Source organism: Pristis pectinata, chromosome 11 (assembly GCF_009764475.1).
Source record: "Pristis pectinata isolate sPriPec2 chromosome 11, sPriPec2.1.pri, whole genome shotgun sequence".
NCBI classification, from domain to species: Eukaryota; Metazoa; Chordata; class Chondrichthyes; order Rhinopristiformes; family Pristidae; genus Pristis; species Pristis pectinata.
Genome location: NC_067415.1, coordinates 88294060 through 88311930, shown reverse-complemented (window position 1 = coordinate 88311930; position 17871 = coordinate 88294060). Strand labels below are relative to the sequence as shown.

Here is a 17871-nt window from a genome sequence, read left to right as displayed (position 1 = left end):
CCTGCTTTTGTTTCTCCAATGTACAGGAGACCACAATATGAGCACTGACAACACAACAAGTTGGAAGAATTGCATGTGAATTTTTGCTTCATTGTGAAGAGCTGCTTGTGTCCCTGAGAGGAAAGAGATTACAGGACAGGTGTTGTATCTTCCATGGTTGCATGGAAAAGTGCCAAGAGAAGAGGAGTGGTTGGTAGAGATGGCAAAATTGTTCAGGTAGTCATAAAGGGAATGATCTCCGATTTCAGCCTTGTATTTATTCCTACAATAGTCATTGTAAGCTCACAAAGTAGCATCTCAATTTCTGACAAGGCCTTTTGGAACTTAATGCTGCATTTAACTATTTCTTGTAAACCACTCTCCTTCCCCCCCACCCCCCCAATCACAGATATGGCTGTATCTTTCTATTTTAATTTTTAATGTTTCCAGTTGTTTCTGTGTCATTTTTAAAACTGTTAACTTGACAATTTTGGTCTGCAACTAATCATAGACATTTCCCCTGTTCTCTCCACCCCTTCCCCTCTCTGCAAACTAAAATACACTTGTCTTTTCATTTTTCCAGTTCTGATGCAGGGTCCTTGAATTGAACTCTGTCCCTCTCTCCACTGATGCAGCTTGACCTGCTGAATGCTTAAAACTTTCACAGTTTATGCTTTGGATGTTGCTCTGCAGTTATTGTAAAGCGGTTCCAGAGCTGAGAGATGGAATTCAATATGGACCTGAGAATCTGGTATTTAACTCAGTCACAGCCTTTCGGCTCATATCCAACTGTAACTCTCTTTGGTAAATGGTAGCCTGTACTCGGACTAGAACATACTGTATTCACCTACTGACATGAATCTTCATCCAGTTAGTACAAATCTCACATTGGACTGGGAAAATGTTTTCACAGCTTGAAACACAAAAGCCACTAGAGTACTTGTGCTCATTTCCTGATCTATAAATTATGCTCTGCTCTCTCTGATCAGCTAAGCTCATGGCAACACTGGACTCAAGCACAGAATGTTATAACTGTACAGAACAGAGTTATGGAGCAAAGTACTAACCTGCTGAGAAAATCCACAAAAGAATTGGTATAAAAACTGAGGAAATATGAAGCAAACATTCTGGAAAACAACAGAATATGTGATAAGACAAAACATCACAAACAATGACATCAGAGGGATTTCAAACTCACTTACTTAAGACAACATTCACTTCCCGCATACAGATGATTTTACGCAAAGTACTAAAAGGCTCCCGATTGATAAATACAATGGGAAAAATACAAAGGAAAATAGTTATTGATATGAAGCCCGGAAGGAAACACTGAAAAAAAATAAGAGCATGGGCAGGCTATGCTGCTGGAAGAAATATGTTAAAAGATTCAAAGACTAATCAGGAGGATGTGAAAGAACAATTAAATTAAATTCCAGTATGACAACAGGTACAGTTAATGAATGTTAATTGCCTGTGGATGAACAAAGTGAAAAAGTATTTCACAATTTATTAATGACACCAATTGAGTAAAAACAGACCAAAAGACAGGAACTCAAATTAAGAGGAGTTCTACCTTAAAGAGCAGTGGGCCTAAAATTTTACTTCAGCTTTTAAGTGACTGACTAACAGCTTGTATTTATGTAATGTCTTCAACAAATGTTTTACAGGAGCATTATCCAATATAATTTCACACTGACCCCTGGAGGGGGATATTCAGAGATAGCTCTTAAGGAGCATTATTCGGGAGAACAGAAAGGTGTAAGGAGAGATTTCCAGAACTTAGGGCAATGCATCAATCAAACAAGCACATGGGAAATAATAAGAGGTGAGGCTTGGGCAGCAAAGTTATCGGTGGCTTTGAGTCTATGTATTGTGGAATATAGGAGGCTGACCATGAATCCACTGGAATTGTCAAATCCAGAGGTACCAAAGGTGTGGATGAGGGTGTCAGCAGCGGATAAATTGAGCCACCCAGAGTCAGGTATTGCTACTTAAGTGCTAGTATAGATAAACAAATGTACAGACATATGAATTAAGAGTAGGCTATAGCCCCTCAAATCTGCTCTGCCATTGAATAAGCTCATGACTGATCTGACTGCAACCTCAACTTCACATTCTTGTCTATCTATGGTTACCTTTCATCATCCCCTTGCATATCAAGTATCTATTGAGTTCTGCCATAAAAATATTCAAAGACTCTGTTTCTACTCCGAGAGTTTTAAAGACTCACAATCCTCAGGAGAGAAAAATATTTACCTCATCTGTCTTAAAAGGCATAAACGCTGTTACTTCTAAACAGTGACACCAGGTTCTAGCTTCTCTCACAAGATATGGCCTCTCCTCATGTAACCTGTCAAAACATCCCAGGATCTTGTATATTTCTAGAATGAATTGTGCATGTTGGCACAAATGATAGAGGTCGAGAAACAGACGAGGTCCTGCGGAGTGCATATAGGGAGCTAGGGAAGAAGTTAAAAAGCAGGACCTCGAGGGTAGTAATCTCTGGTTTACTTCCAGTGTTATATGCTAGTGAGGGTAAGAATAGAATATAGCAAATGAATGTGGCTGAAAAATTGGTGTGGGGGCAGGGATTTTTGGACCATTGGGATCTCTTGTGGGGCGGAGGGAACCTGTACAAGAGGGATGGGTTACACCTGAACTGTAGGGGGACCAATATCTTGGCAGGCAGATTTGCTAATGCTACTCAGGTGGGTTCCCAAGCATCAGGGAGGCAAATGAGAGGCTGGAAAGTGATGCAGAAATCAGTGACAACAAGCTGAATACGCCTGACAGGCAGGAGAATGGCAGGGAGCAAGAAAAGCCTATTGGATCAGATTGCATTTATTTCAATGCAAGAGATCTGGCAGGTAAGGCGGATGAACTTGGGGCATGGATAGCTACATGGAACTGGGATATTATAGCCATTACAGAAACATGGCTAAGGGAGAGACAGGACTCGCAACTTAAGTTCCAGGGTACAGGTGCTTTAGGCGGGATAGAGGCGGAGGAAAGAGGAGGGGGAGTTGCATTTTTGATTGAGGGGAATGTCACAGCAGCAGTCAGAGATGAAATTACCAAAGGATCATCCAGTGAGCTTTTATGGGTGGCGGTGAGAAATAAGAAGGGTTGATCACATTGTACTATAGGACCCCAAATAGACAACAGAAAATAGAAGAACAAATATGCAAGGAGATTGTAGAGTTGTAAGAATAATAGGGCTGTCATAGTAGGGGATTTTAACTTTCCTAACATGGACTGGGACTGCCATACTGTTAAGGGCTTAGATGGGGTGGAGGTTGTGAAGTGCTTGCAAGAAAGTTTCCCAGGACAATATAAAGAGGGCCCTACTAGGCAGAGGGCAAAGCTCGACCTGCTCTTGGATAACAGGGTGGGGCAAGTGATTTGAGGTGACAGTGGGGGATCACTTTGGGACCAGTGACCATAGTTCTATATGTTTTAAGTTAGTTATGGAAAAGGACACAACAGATACACAGGTTCAGGTTCTAAATTGGGGCAAGGCGAATTTTGACAATATGAGACAACAGCTTGCGAAGGTTGATTGGAGGAGGCTGTTTGCAGGCAAAGGGACCACAGGCAAGTGGGAGGCTTTTAAAGGTGAAATAGTGAGAGTTCAAGGTCTGCATGTTCCTGTTAGAGTGAAGGGCAAGGCTGGTAGGAGCAGAGATCCCTGGATGGCAAGGATATCAAGGCATTGGCCAGGAAAAAGGAGGCATGGGTCAGGTACAGGCAGCTGGGATATTCCAAGCAAATCCCTAGAGTATAGGGGGATACAGGAGCGTACTCAAGTAGGAAATCAGGAAGGCATAAAATAAAGGGGGTACGAAATAGCTTTGGCAGAGAAGATTAAGGAGAATCTGAAGAGATTTTAAGTTTATTAAGGGAAAAAGAGTAACTAGAGTGACAATAGGGCCCCTCAGACATCAAAGTAGACATCTTCGTGTTCTGAGCTGCAGGAGATGGCAAGGTCCTTAATGAATATTCCTCCTGTTTTTACCACAGAGAAAGACATGAAGAATTTGGAACTAAGAAAGGTAAATGGGGAGGTCTTGGGGCTAGTTGGCATGACGGTAGAGGAGGTGCTGGAGGTCTTAAAAGGTTTGAAGGCAGACAAAACTCCAGGGCCTGATCAGGCACATCCAAGAACTAGAGAAGAAATTGTGGAAACCCTGGCTGAGATATTTGCATCATCATTACCCATGGGTGAGGTGCCCATGGACTGGAGGGTAGTGAATATTGAGGCTTTATTTAAGAAGGGCACCAAAGAAAAAACATGGAAACTACAGACCAGTATGTTTAACATCTGTGGTAGGCAAATTACTGGAGAGGATTGTGAGGGATAAGATATACATGGATTTGGGAGGACAGGGGTTGATTAGGGATAGTCAGCGTGGCTTTGTGTGTGGGAGATCACGTCCTATGAACTTAATCAAGTTCGTTGATGATGTGACCAAGAAAGTCAATGAGGGCAGGGTAGTAGATGTGGTTTATATGGACTTCAGTAAGGCCTTTGATAAGGTTACACATGGTAGGCTGCTCTGGAAGGTTAGATCGCATGGCACTGTTCTATGGAATCCAGGGAGAGCTGGCTAATTGGATTCATAACTGGCTTGATGTTAGGAAGCAGAGAGTGATATTGGAAGGTTGTTTCTCAGATTGGAGGCCAGTGATTACTGGTATGCATCAGGGGTCAGTGCTAGGCCCATTGTTGTCTGTCATCTATATCAATGATTTGGATAAGAATGTACAAGGCACAGTTAGCAAGTTTGCAGATGACATTAAAATAGGTGCTATCATAGGCAGTGAAGAAGGCTATCAAAAATCACAGAGGGATTTAGATCATCTAGCTAAGTAGGCCAAGGAATCCATTCAGATAAGTGCAAGCTATTTTATCTTTTGAAGTCAACTTTTGAACTTTCACATTGAATGGTAGGGCCCTGGGGAGTGCTGCAGAACAGAGGGATTTAGGAGTACGAGTACATGGATCACTGAAAGTGGCATCACAGGTTGACAAGGTCGTGAAGGAAGTGTTTGCCATGCTGGCCCTAATAAGTCAGGACATTGACTATAGGAGTTGGGACATTATGTTGCAGTTGTACAAGATGCTAGTGAGGCTGTTAGTGAGTATTGTGTACACTTTTGGTTACCCAGTTATAGGAAAGATGTCAGTAAGCTGGAAAGAGCGCAAAGAAGATTTACGAGAATGTTGCCAGGACTCAAGGGCCTGAGTTATAGGGAGAGGTTGGGCAGGCTCAGACTTCCTTCCTTGGTGCATAGGAGACTGAGGGATGACTGTATAAAGGTGTATAAGATCATGAGGGGCATAGATAAGGTGAATACTCACAGTCTTTTTCCCAGGGAAAAGGAATCAAAAACTAGAAGACATAGGTTTAAAGGTGAGAGGGGAAATTTTTTTTATAAGAAAGGGACCTGAAGGGCAACTTCTTCACACAGAGGGTGGTGCGTATATGGAACGAGCTGCTACAGCAAGTGGTTGAAACAAGTTCAATAACAACTTTTAAAAGACATTTTGACAGGTACATGGATAGGAAAGATTTAGAGGATATGGGCCAAAAACAAGCAAATGGGACTAGCTTAGATGAGCATCTTAGTTGGCAGGGATGAGTTGGGCCTAAGAGCCTGCTTCTGTGTTGTATGACTATATGACTCTAGTTCAATTGTGTTTCTAGTTAACAGCAACCTCCCAATAAGGTTCACATTGGTGCTACAGTGATGGCAACACCATTGAATGTCAAGGAGAGATAATTAAACTGTTATGGATAGATACTGAGAAAGACAGCTGACTTGTTCTTACCAAATTTCCAAGTGCTACTGTACTTAGGGACTGACTGCTTCATTATTTGGGTTGCAAAGGAGCTGAGTATACTGCAGTTACTCAGAGACTGGGGAAAAGAAAGAACAACCTTTTGGATTTGAGCTAAGGCAAGTCCCTATGCTGATCACTCTGAACCATTCCTACTTGCCTCATACATCTGTTTCTGATAGGACTGCAATCTACAAGGTACTTAGCTCATCAACTCTAACATTGCTTTATCTCATTGCACATGCCATTGAACCAAGTGAAAATTGATGGGAATCTATTGTTGAAGATGTAATCCCACTCAAAGTCTCCACTGATATTTCCAACACCATATAAATGATGGTCTCCATACCATTAATTATTGATTTTTATTTTAAAAACAGACTGAAAAGTTTTAATGTAATTCATGTTTCTCGAAAGAACAAATACAAATTAATATACTTCACCTTGTAGAAGAAATACTGGACGAGTTCAGCAATTCGAATGTAATAAAAATGGCCGTGGACAAGCAACAATTTCTTGAGATGTTTAAACTTAGGAATGCAATAATCGCTGTTTCTTGCAGCTTGTCGACCTTCCTTTCCCAAAATACCTGGGGAAACCAAATGTCAGCTGAGCAAACATTCAAATAATAAAAACAATTATAATAATAAAATGGGTATTCAAATGATGTGCTTTCTTGCTCTTTTTCAATCAACATATCCCTTGGTTTTGCTATTATGGCCACCATTTAGGGAGGTACCAGCAACAAAAAATCTGCTGGAGAAACTCAGTAGGTTGAGCAGCATCCGTGGGGACAGGAGGGGAGGGAAAGGAACTGTCGACAATCCGGGTCAAAACCCTGCATCAGGAGTAAGATTGGAGAGGGCAGACGGCCAGTATAAAGAGGAGGGAGGAGTGGTGAGTCTACCAATCAACTTTGGCCCTAATAGATGATGCTCGACTCACTGAGTTTCTCCAGCAGACTGTTGCTCCAGATTCCAGCATCTGCAGTCTCTTCTGCTCCATTTAGGAAGGTACACTTAGTTGAGGTTAAGGTCAAGGTTAGACCAAAGCAGTACTGTGCAACATTAAGCTTGCTGGAATTCATATGATTCAACTCACTTATATTTCTCGGCAAATTAGTCATGTAAGAATTAGAGAACCACTCCAATAACAAGTAAGCCAATTTATTGTTGAAGCATTCGAAAGCAATAAGGCCAGCAAATAAACCAATCCATCCTCCATCATTGATTGTCATGTTATATGCCACTGTAGACTTGCAAAAGTTTTCATTCTGGTTGAGTAGGCCCGACATTTTTGGTTGGTAGATTACTAGCACTTAGTCTAGGTGGGTGTCAACAGAATTGGGGTGGGGAGGTGTTGGAGTTAATGGGTGATGTGAGAAGAAAAATGGGATTAGCGCAAAAGGGTGATTGATGGTCATTATGGACATGGTGGATAAAGGGCCTGTTTCCATGCTGTATGACTGTCTAAATACCAGTGATGTAATGCAACTTTCCAAGATATTTGCATGTCTAGCACTAAAACATTCAAAGTGCAGTGTTCTGAATAACTCTGCTACTACTCAAGAAAGGGTTGTGGAGCTGGTGAGGTCACAAAGGGAACGATAATGGAGAATAAATCAGTGAAGAAAGCCTTTAGCGCTTTGTGGCTGGGGAGAAGTCTCAGTGGCACTGCCTGACGGGTGCAGGCAAACAGGGGTGAATGTATAATGGGAAATACAGAAACAGTGAAATTAAACAAATTCTGTGTCTTTACAGAAGACATTAAAAAATCTGTCAGAAATATGAGAAAAACCAAGGATCTATCAAGAATGAGAAACTGAAGGCAATTAGTATTATTTTTTAAAAAAAGCACCAGAGAAGTCGGTGAGACTGAAAGCCAATAAATCCCAAGGACCTTGGCAACCTACATGCCAGAATTTTGAAAAAGTTGGTTTTTGAAATAGTGGATGCATTTTCAAAATTCTATAGATCCTGGAAGATAGCAAAGGACCCCACTATTTAAGAAAAGAGGGCAAGAGAAAACAGTGAGTGACCAACTTGTTAGACTAACATCAGTAGTAGGAAAACTGTTGGAATCTAAAATGAAATATGTAATAACAGAACACCTTGAAAAAGAATGGTAGGATTGAGCAGAATAAGCCTGGAATTATCCAAAGGGAAATTACATTTGACTCACCTATCAGAGTTCTTTGAGGATATGACTGGTAGAGGAGATAAGGATAACTCGTGGTTGTGGTGAATTTGGATTTTTGGAAGGTTTTGGATGAGGTCCCATATAGGACATTGGTCAACAAGATTAGAGCACACGAAGTAATATACTCAGGTGTAATACACTGGCATGTATCGAGAATTGAGTAACAATTAGAATGCAAAGAAATAGAATAAATGGATCTTTCTGAGATTGGCAGGCTGTGATCAGCGGGAGTACTACAGGGCTCTAGACATTCAGAATTTATATCAACAATTTAGCTGAGAAAAATGTCATATTTCCACATTTGTTGATGACAAAAAACTAGATGCCACATATTGTGAAGTGCAGGACGTAAAGAGGCTTCATGGGGGATATAGTGAAGCTAAGTTAGTGGGTAGAAATGTAGCAGATGGAATATAAGTTGGAAAAATGCAAGGTCATCAACTCTGGCAGGAAAAACAGAATTTTTTTAAAAAAAAGTGATAGATTGGCAAATATTGACATTTAAGGGTTATAGGTTTCCTTGTACACAAGTCCTTGAAAACTAACATGCAGGTTCACCAAGAAACTAAGAGTATCTACAGCATGTTGGCCTTTGTTATGAGCGCATTTGAGCACAAGAATGAAGATCTCTTACTGTAATTACACAGGGCCTTGGTGAGATTGCGTCTAGAATACTGTATGCAGTTTGATCTTCTTACCTAAAAAGGATATATTTGCCATGGAGGAGTTCAACAAGATTCACCAGACTGGTTCCTGGGATGGCACATTTGCTCCTTGAGGAAAGATTAAGCAGCCTAGGCCTATATTCACTATAGTTCAGAAGAATGAGAGGCGATCTCATTGAAACTTACAAAATTCTTCCAGATTTTAATAGGTTGGATGCAGGGAGGATGTTTACCCATGCCCGAGGTGTCATGAATCAGGAGGCAGAGTCTCCAGATAAGATGTAAGCCACTTGGGAAGGAGATGAAAAGAAATTTCTTCACATAGAGGCTGGCAAATCTTTGGAATTGTCTATACAGTAAGACTCTGAAGGCTCGTTCAAAACAGAGATCAATAGTTTTATGGATATTAGAAAATTAGAAGATATGGGGAGAGTGGAGGAAAATGAATCCTCAGTAAAAGATCAGAATTGTGGAGCAGGGCTGAATGACCAGATGGCCTTCACCTGCTCTTAACTCTCATAGTCCCAGGATCCTAGGTTAGCCGAGGACTTCTAGACAAAATTCAATGATTTGCAACCAGGGGTAAATAAGGCAAGGGCCAGATCTGATTTCTGTTTTGGGACCATTGCAGTATCCCTCTCAACAATCATTCTCATGACCTAAGTACAAGGAAATTTTTCATTCATAGCTTAACATGGCTTCTTAACTCTTGGATCTAAAGTCTGCAATTCAGTTTCCAAACAGAACTCTTTCTAGTGCGTAACCTTTCACAGTACAGAGCACTTCCAAGTCTTACTATAATAGTTAAATCAGCCTGAGAAGTAGAGCATTGCAAATTTAACTCCATTATTTTTTCTCTTTTTTTTTAAAAACATCAATTTTGGGATCTGGGCATCACTGGAAAGAGCAGCAGTTATTGATCAGCCCAAGTTGCCTTGAAAAAGCAGTAGTGAGCCACATTCTGAGATTGATACAGTTCTTTTCATGTTGATACTTTCATTGTGCTTCTGGGTGGAGAATTCCAGGGCTTAGAGTTTAGGGCTTAGTGTGTGAATTAGAGAGGAACCTGCAGGTGGTTATGTTCTCATGCACCTGCTGCCTTATCCTCCATACAAGGTTTATGCTGCAGCTGTATAAAACATCAGTCAGACTGCACTCGGAGTATTGTGTGCAGTTCTGGTTGCCCCATTATAGAAAGGATGCGGAAGGGGTGCAGAAGAGGTTTACCAGGATGCTGCCTGGATTAGAGGGTATGAGCTATAAAGGAAAGATTGGAAAAACTTGGGTTGTTCTTCTTCGAGCATCGGAGGCTGAGGGGAGACCCGATACAGGTTTTTTTAAATTATGGGAGGCATAGATAGGGTAGACAGTTAGACTCTTTTCCCCAGGGTAGAAATGTCAAACACCAGAGGACATGCTTTTAAGGTTAATAAGTGGGGAGGGGGAAGAGGGGTTCCAAGTGGTCATTTTACTACCAATGTCATGGATTGGTGAAGGCCTGTTGCTCCCATCTGTATACCATTATGTCTCCATCTCTTATTATGGTCGTCTGTCCTGCCAATGGGACAAGACATACCCAGTGATTATGAGGGACGATTCTGGCACATTTAAGGCAAGGCATGACTCCTTGGTCAGGTTATTGCTTCATTAGTCTATGTTATAGTGCTCCCAATTTAGACACCAATCCCCAGATGTTTGTTAGAAAACACTGCAAGGTCAAATGGGTTGGGACCAGCTTTGCTGTGACAGAATTCAGTGCACACATCGATGCCAGGGTAGTCCATCCAGTTGTACTCATTCTTTATTTGAACTTAGCAGTAATGGGACAACTGAAAGGCTTGCTAAGCCACTTCAAAGGGCATCTAAGAATCAACCACTTGGATGGGTCTGGAGTCACATGTAGACCAGAATAAGCAAGGAGGCAGATTTCATCTCCAGAAGGGCATTAGTGAATCAGATGGGTTTTCACAACAATCCAGAAGTTTACACGGTCATCATCACTTTAACTGTTTGGTACCACCCCCAATCCCTACCTCCCCCCAAATTCTGGATTACTAAATTAATTTAAATTCCACAGCTGCCATGGTGAAATTTGAACCCATTTCTCTGCATTGCAAGCCCAGATCTTTGGATTACTCTGATAAATTAACCACTCTGTATCACCACCACAAGCCAGTGAGGGATCTGAAAACAGGTAACTACAGATTAACATCGTGGAGGGGAGTTACTGGTATCTATTACCAGAGACAAAATAACTGACCACTTTTTGACAAGTTTGACTAAATCTTAGAGTAAGCACTGATTTGCTAAGATTAGCAACCCAGTCAAATTTTCTAAGGTGCTCACAAGCATGATGTATTTGGAAACATCTTTGGATAATGTCTGTAAAGATTTCCATCAGGACTAAGGTTTTGCAAAAGAGATCATTTACAATAAAAACATGGAAAATTAAATTAGCTCTGTGACGTAGATTACCAAATGGAACAGAGGACTGTGAATGGCCTTTGATGTGACAATCAGCATGGAAAAATTAGAATAGGAATGTGGATAAGAGGGATTTGACTGCTTGGCTCACCACTACCTTCTCAAGGATAATTAAGATCAATACTGGCCCTAACTAAAATGCTCACAATCCAAAAAAAATGCAGAAGTCATTGAAGGGCAGTGCACAACAAGTAACAGTGGAACTGCTCATGGAATGAGGAAGTGATGCTTGTTCAGTGAATAACCAAGCCTTGGCTGGACCATCTCGACACTGCAGCTCAGGAAAAGAAACATCAGTCTCAAAGCAGGCGAATGGAGATTCAAAATGACACTGGAGCACAAAAGAATTAAATAATGACAGGCTACATAAATTTTGTTTTGTAGACCTTGTAGTAATGGATATCTGCAACTTTCTCCCCAGAATGCCATGCACTCCTGAAGCTAATTGGAATTTTCAACTCGGAGAAGACAGGGAACTACAGACTGGTTAATTGATATCAGCAGTCAGGAAAATGGTGAAGTCCATAATAAAGGTTGTGATGACAGGACACTTAGAAAATATCAACAGGATTAGACAAAATCAATATGGATTTATCAAGGGGGAATCACGTTTAAAAGAAGTGACTATACTTTTTTTTGAGGATATAACTGATGGTATAGGTAAAGGAAAACCAGTAGATGTGGTGTGTTTGGATTTTCAGAAGGCCTTTGATAAAATCTCTTAACAGAAAATTTAAAGAACTGCAGATGCTGGAAATTGGAAATAAGAATAGAAAATACTACATGCACTCAGTATGTCAGGCTGCAATGGCAGAAGGAGAAACTGGGTTAATGTTTCAGGAAATTGGTTTATTATTGTCACATGTACTGAGATACAATGAAATGCTTTTGTTTGCATGCCATCCATACACAAGTGCATCAAGGTAGTACAAAAGGAAAGAAATGAAGAATATAGCATTACAATAAAGTCATATCACCCAGCTGATCCATGCTGTCCAAGATTCCCGTCTAAGCTAGTCCCATTTGCCTGGGTTTGCCCCTTATCCCTCTAAGGCCTTTCCTATTTATGCACCTGTCCAAATATCTTTTAAATGTTGTTAATGTACCTGCCTCAACCACTTCCTCTGGCAACTCATTCCATATACAGTTATGCAGGAAGTGCAGTGCAGGTACAGATAAACTGCATGAGCCATGACAAGGTAGATCGAGAGATCAAGAGTTCATCTTTATCTACAAGACATCCATTCAAGAGTCTTATAACAGTGGATTAGAAGCTGTCCTTGAGCCTGGTGGTCATGCTCTTAACCTTGCAAATGCTCTTAGTCAGAACTGGGAAAGTGAGGATACAAGTTAGTTTTGAGATGCATAGGGGAATGATCTTTGGGACAGAGTGACTATCCCTGATACAGTGAGGCCAGAATCTTTGGATAATGGGTCAGATGTGCAAGATTGAGAAGAGGAGAAATATCTTCACTGTAGTGGTGGTGAACCTATGGAATTCTCTATCACAGAAGGCTGCGGATGCCAAGCCACCAAATTCTTTTAAGGAGGTGGATAGAATTCCAAGCACAAAAAGGCATCAAGGGGTATTGAGAGAGAGCAGGAATGTGGTACAGAGATGGAGATTCAGCCATGATCGCATTGAATGGCAGAACATACTCCAAGGAATTAATGGCCTATTCCTGCCCCCTTTTTTTTTAAAAAAAGTGTTTCTACTGTAGATCTCCTTTGAGAATGGTGACAAGAGATATGGAACAAAAGTAGGAAAACATGGTTGAACAAAATTACCTAACAAGCTTCAGGGGCTGAATGGTTCCTTCATGAAACCCAATTAATTGTTCCAGGAGAAAATAGCACATCATCCCCAGGAAGATCATTTGGATCAAGGGAAGAAAAGTTTTTTGCTTCCAAATACACTCATGGATGCTGCTCATTTTCTCTTTTTGCTTATCAATTTTTTGATAAATACTGCAAGTGATCCATCACCAAGAGCACACAGATGGCAATCACTGTGTGGTTTTCACTGCTCTGATATAATGGTGACATCAGGACTGTACTTTCCTCAGTGCAGATATCAAAAGGGCAATGTGGTGGCTACAGTGTAATTCAGGACACTGTCCCCACCTCATCCACAAAAGTGTGTTGCAGTCCTCATGCAAACAGAGATCCAGTATTTTCATCTTCAGGTATCATAACCAAGTTACAGAGGACACTCCAGCGGTTTTCAGGATATGCTGGTATTTTCACAATGAACAACCACCCTAAATCTGGACTCAGTACCAATGATGGAACATTTTCTCAGGTTAGCACTATTCTGAGACCAGACCCAAAATATATGTCACAGCTGGAGGTGATGAGCAGGATGCAACTCACTATAAATCTCCTTGAATAATCAAGTGTATAAACTATAGTAATAAAACAAGGTGAAGAATGCACACTGGATCCCTAACTACAGAATGCTATTGTTCTTCCAATTATCACCTGTGCTTCTGGAAATGGTCTTAAAATGATCATGTGCCACAGAAGGGACAATAAAAGAATCTCATCACCTGGAATTCATCTTAATCCCAACAGGTTTAACTGAAAAGAGCTAAAATTCACCTAATTTACAAGTAGTGTAACAGCTCTCAGCAAATCCAGTAGTTCAATGGGACTTTTGCTAATAATCACTAACAATTTGAACATTGATAAGTAGAACATATTTCATCTAGGAAATTAATCTGGTTCACAATGGTGAATGATATTGCAACTCAAGTCCCTCCAGTTACCTTCTGAACTTCAGGAAACCAGCATCATAATGGAAATGATACCTAAATCTATCCATACTCTCCCGAGATACTTTTAGATTTAGTCACTTTAATCAATATGGTAGACAAGTTCTCACAATATGTGGAGAACATTAGATAAATGTGGCAAGATGCATGGCTAAAATGAGTACAATTTGTAGCCTGATTGAGTGAAGACTTTCAATAAAAGGTATGTAGATAGAGGTTATACAACACACAAACACAGATACAAACACCACTAGCCAGAACATTCTTTGCTAATATCTTTGATGTCCTATTCTCATCTCCAAAGAGAGCAACAAGCAGATTCCTCCATTAAAAAATCAGTCATTCTTCTAAGACAATTTAAATCAGTTGTATTCACCCATCTATGGGTCATGGCTTCATTTTTGACATGGGTGATGAATCCATCCATAGTTATGAGGCAAATATAAAGTACATCAGATGTCTCGACAGTTGCCATCTCACTGAGTATTTGTAGTTTACTGCAATCCAGACAGTTCCAGGGCATCAGCACACAACTGTTGACTATAGAATGAGTTATGCAAGAGTGAAAATTGTTAACAGAATTTTCTTCTCAAGTTTCAGAGACTGACAAAGAGCACTTGTTGGCAAAAACAGTTAGTTCAACAACAGTTTGCTGGCAAAGATGCCAGAGAGTAAGAAAGGAAAAATGTTAAATGATTTAAGAGTTTTCACTTTCACAGAATACTGAGACTCAGCAACCAGACTAAGTATTAGTCACAATAAATCATTCTGGAAAATAGTAAAAAAAAAAATTGTTTTGAAAAAACTGAATGCACCTTACCTATTCCAACATGAGCTTCCAGTATCATACTGACATCATTTGCACCATCACCAATTGCCAAGGTTATGGGATGTTCTTTTGAAGCTTTAATCAGTTTAACTATCTGCAAATGAGGATTAGAACAGACACATGAAAAAGATTTAGTGCCAGTTCCTACATAAGTAGATATAATTACATTCAGGAGACTGACTCAGAAATTTGCCAATCTGCATCAGCTGCATAACCCACTTACTAATCAACATTGATCTTCACCCTCCATTCAACTATGCTGACTTCTAGACTCCAGTGACTCCTAATGACAAATCTCAGAACCATGGTCAAGCTTCTTGGCACAAACAAGCTTACTCCAACAAAATCTGCATCTTACTGGAAGCAAAGCCATGAGAGTTGCAACTAACATAAAATACAGATTTAATCATTTGTTTTCAAAGGAAAACTCAGCTGAAGATGGTTGGTCCCATAACACTGCCCTGTGGAACTCCACATGTGCTGTTCTAGGGCTGATATGATTGATTTCTGACAACCAGAACCATTTTTTTTGTTTGAGGTATGACTCCAAACACTGGAATGTTTTACCTTTGATTCCCATTGACTTCAGTTTTATAAGGGTGTCAGATGCCTCATTGTGGCAAAAGTTGTCTTGGGTTCAAGGGCAGTCACTTACCTCATCTCTGGAATTCATATCTTTTGTCTATGTTTGGACCTTGACTGTAGTGAGCCCTGAAGAAACCGAACTTGGCATTGGGCATTCAGGTGTAACAGAAAAATGTACTTATTGGGTATAATTAGCATGTAACATTTAAGGCTAACCTGTGCTTTCTGTAAAGGTGCCATTCTGCAGCATAGAACTCCACTACAATGGCAGCATATTTCCAGAAAAAGATCTTTGTAACTGCTTGAATTGCCGCTTTCAGCAGGTTTCATGACAAGTGACAGTGTGGCCCCATCGATGATCAGACCATAATCATGTAAATCATTCTGAGAAAATCTAAAACACAGCAGAAAATCTAAGCAGAACAATACAATAATTATACTTTAATTATACAAAAAGTTAAGATTTAGGTATGACAGTGTAATGGCTGCATTACTGACCATTAGTTCATGTCCTACAAAGGCAGTGCGAACATTTAAAGAATTTCAAATGCATAGAAACAAGAGCTCGTATCACTCAATTTGGCCACAAAATTATAGAATGTATAAAGACAACTGATGAATGGAAAGAAACCTCCCATTAGGCCTATATGTGACCAAACCACTTGGAGTGGTCGATTCTTAACTGCTTTCTTTGTAGCCTGGTAATAACCTATAGTTTGCATCAAAATTATTTTCAGTGGTTTATTGAGATAGCACAGCACCACCTTCTGAGTACTTTTTAAGATTATTAACTTCAACATTTTTGAATGCTACTGAACTCGTATGCATTTGAAAATCTTGATGGTTTAACAGCTGGCAGAATTTAGGATAGGGCTTGCGATCTTCAGAGTTTTATTTTGGCTACACCTCAGGTGAGGCTTGCCCGACAACATTATGTTGCACATAACACTTCTACAGTTTCGGGTCTTACCAATTTGGTTTACACTGGTGGATCCACAAAAAAATCAATTGTGAATGTGGGCTGCTCACCACTAGCAGCAATATCTGCCACAGTATCTATCAGACCTCAAGCAAAAAACAAACTGCTGAAGGAACTCACCGGGTCAGGCAGCATCTGTGGAAGCAAAGGGATGTCAATGTTTCTGGTTGAGATCCTGCATCAGATCTGTCTCTATCTATCCCCACCAGCCACAGTCTCCCAACTCCACCTCCCTCCCCCTACCCCAGGTGCCTCCATCTGCCCAACATCCCCCTCCTCACCTGGTTCCACCTCTCACCTGCCAGCCCCTGCTTCTCCTCTCCCCCCCCCCCCACCTCTTAATACTGGCTATCTCCCCTCTACACTCTCCATCCTGATGCAGGGTCTCAACCCGAAACATCGACCATGCCTTTGCTTCCACAGATGGCTGCCTGACCCAATGAGTTCCTCCAGCAGTTTGTTTTTTGCTCCAGATTATAGCATCTGCGGTCTCTTGTGTCACCATTTATCAGACCTCAGTTGAAATAGTGAGATCTATTTTGGGTGACCATCTCAGGCAAAGTATACTGCCTTTTGTGCATCTTCAGGATTCTTGATCCATCTGGATAACTCCCTCTGGCCTCTATCCTCTGCGACGTAGAGGACTAATGGCATAACACTGGTCGGTTCAGTACTTCTATTTCACTTACTCAGCCAAATCGGCATGACCTTAGAACTTGCAACACTATTCAAGGGTGTCCAAACTAAGCATTGAAATTAAACCTGCTGTCAAGGGTTACACTTTTGTTACTCATCACAGAACTTATTACTTCCTACTTCAATTCTACATTTTATCCTCTTGTTCAATCTCTTCCTACATACATCTACAACACTTCCAATGCCTACTGCCACTTAAACAGTTTCTTGGCCATGACTCTCTCACTTTTGCCACTGACAGACATCCCTCTACAAATCCATCTCCACCAGGTCAGCTCGAGACCCTCTGCTTCTTCCTTGGAGAGGTCAAACCAATTCACACCTGCAAGTACCCTCTGCCTGGCGGAACATATTTAACTTTACTTTTGACTTCACAGAATTCCTCAAAATCCAATGTGTTGCTTCGGGAACCCAAATGATATTCAGCCTTGCCTAACTCTTAAGGAGATACGTGGATCATTCTCTCAAATCCCTTTCCTCACATCTTCTGATAGTAAATCAATGACAATATCAAAGAAGCTTCCTGATCAGAAAATATCTCAACATTGTTTTTGATACCTATCCTTCCATTGTCTTCATAAGAAGATTGAGATCTTAAGATATCTTTATTAGTCACATGTACAGCACATCGAAACACACAGGGAAATGCATCTTTTGCATAGAATGTTCTGGGGGTAGCCCGCAAGTGTCACCACGCTTCCGGCACCAACATAGCATGCGCACAACTTCCTAACCCGTATGTCTTTGGAAGGTGGGAGGAAACCGGACCGCTTGGAGGAAACCCATGCAGACACAGGGAGGACGCACAAACTCTTTACAGACGGTGGCCGGAATTGAAC

General features: G+C 40.8%; 1 protein-coding gene across 1 annotated transcript in view; it reads right to left on the bottom strand.

Moving 5' to 3' along the window:
• atp11a (ATPase phospholipid transporting 11A) overlaps positions 1–17871 on the bottom strand; it is a 205217-nt gene that overhangs the window by 53216 nt on the left and 134130 nt on the right. Inside the window, 4 exon segments of the mRNA XM_052025948.1 lie at positions 1047–1106; positions 6265–6410; positions 14764–14866; positions 15574–15751. Of these exon segments, the coding sequence (XP_051881908.1) occupies positions 1047–1106; positions 6265–6410; positions 14764–14866; positions 15574–15751 (487 nt within the window).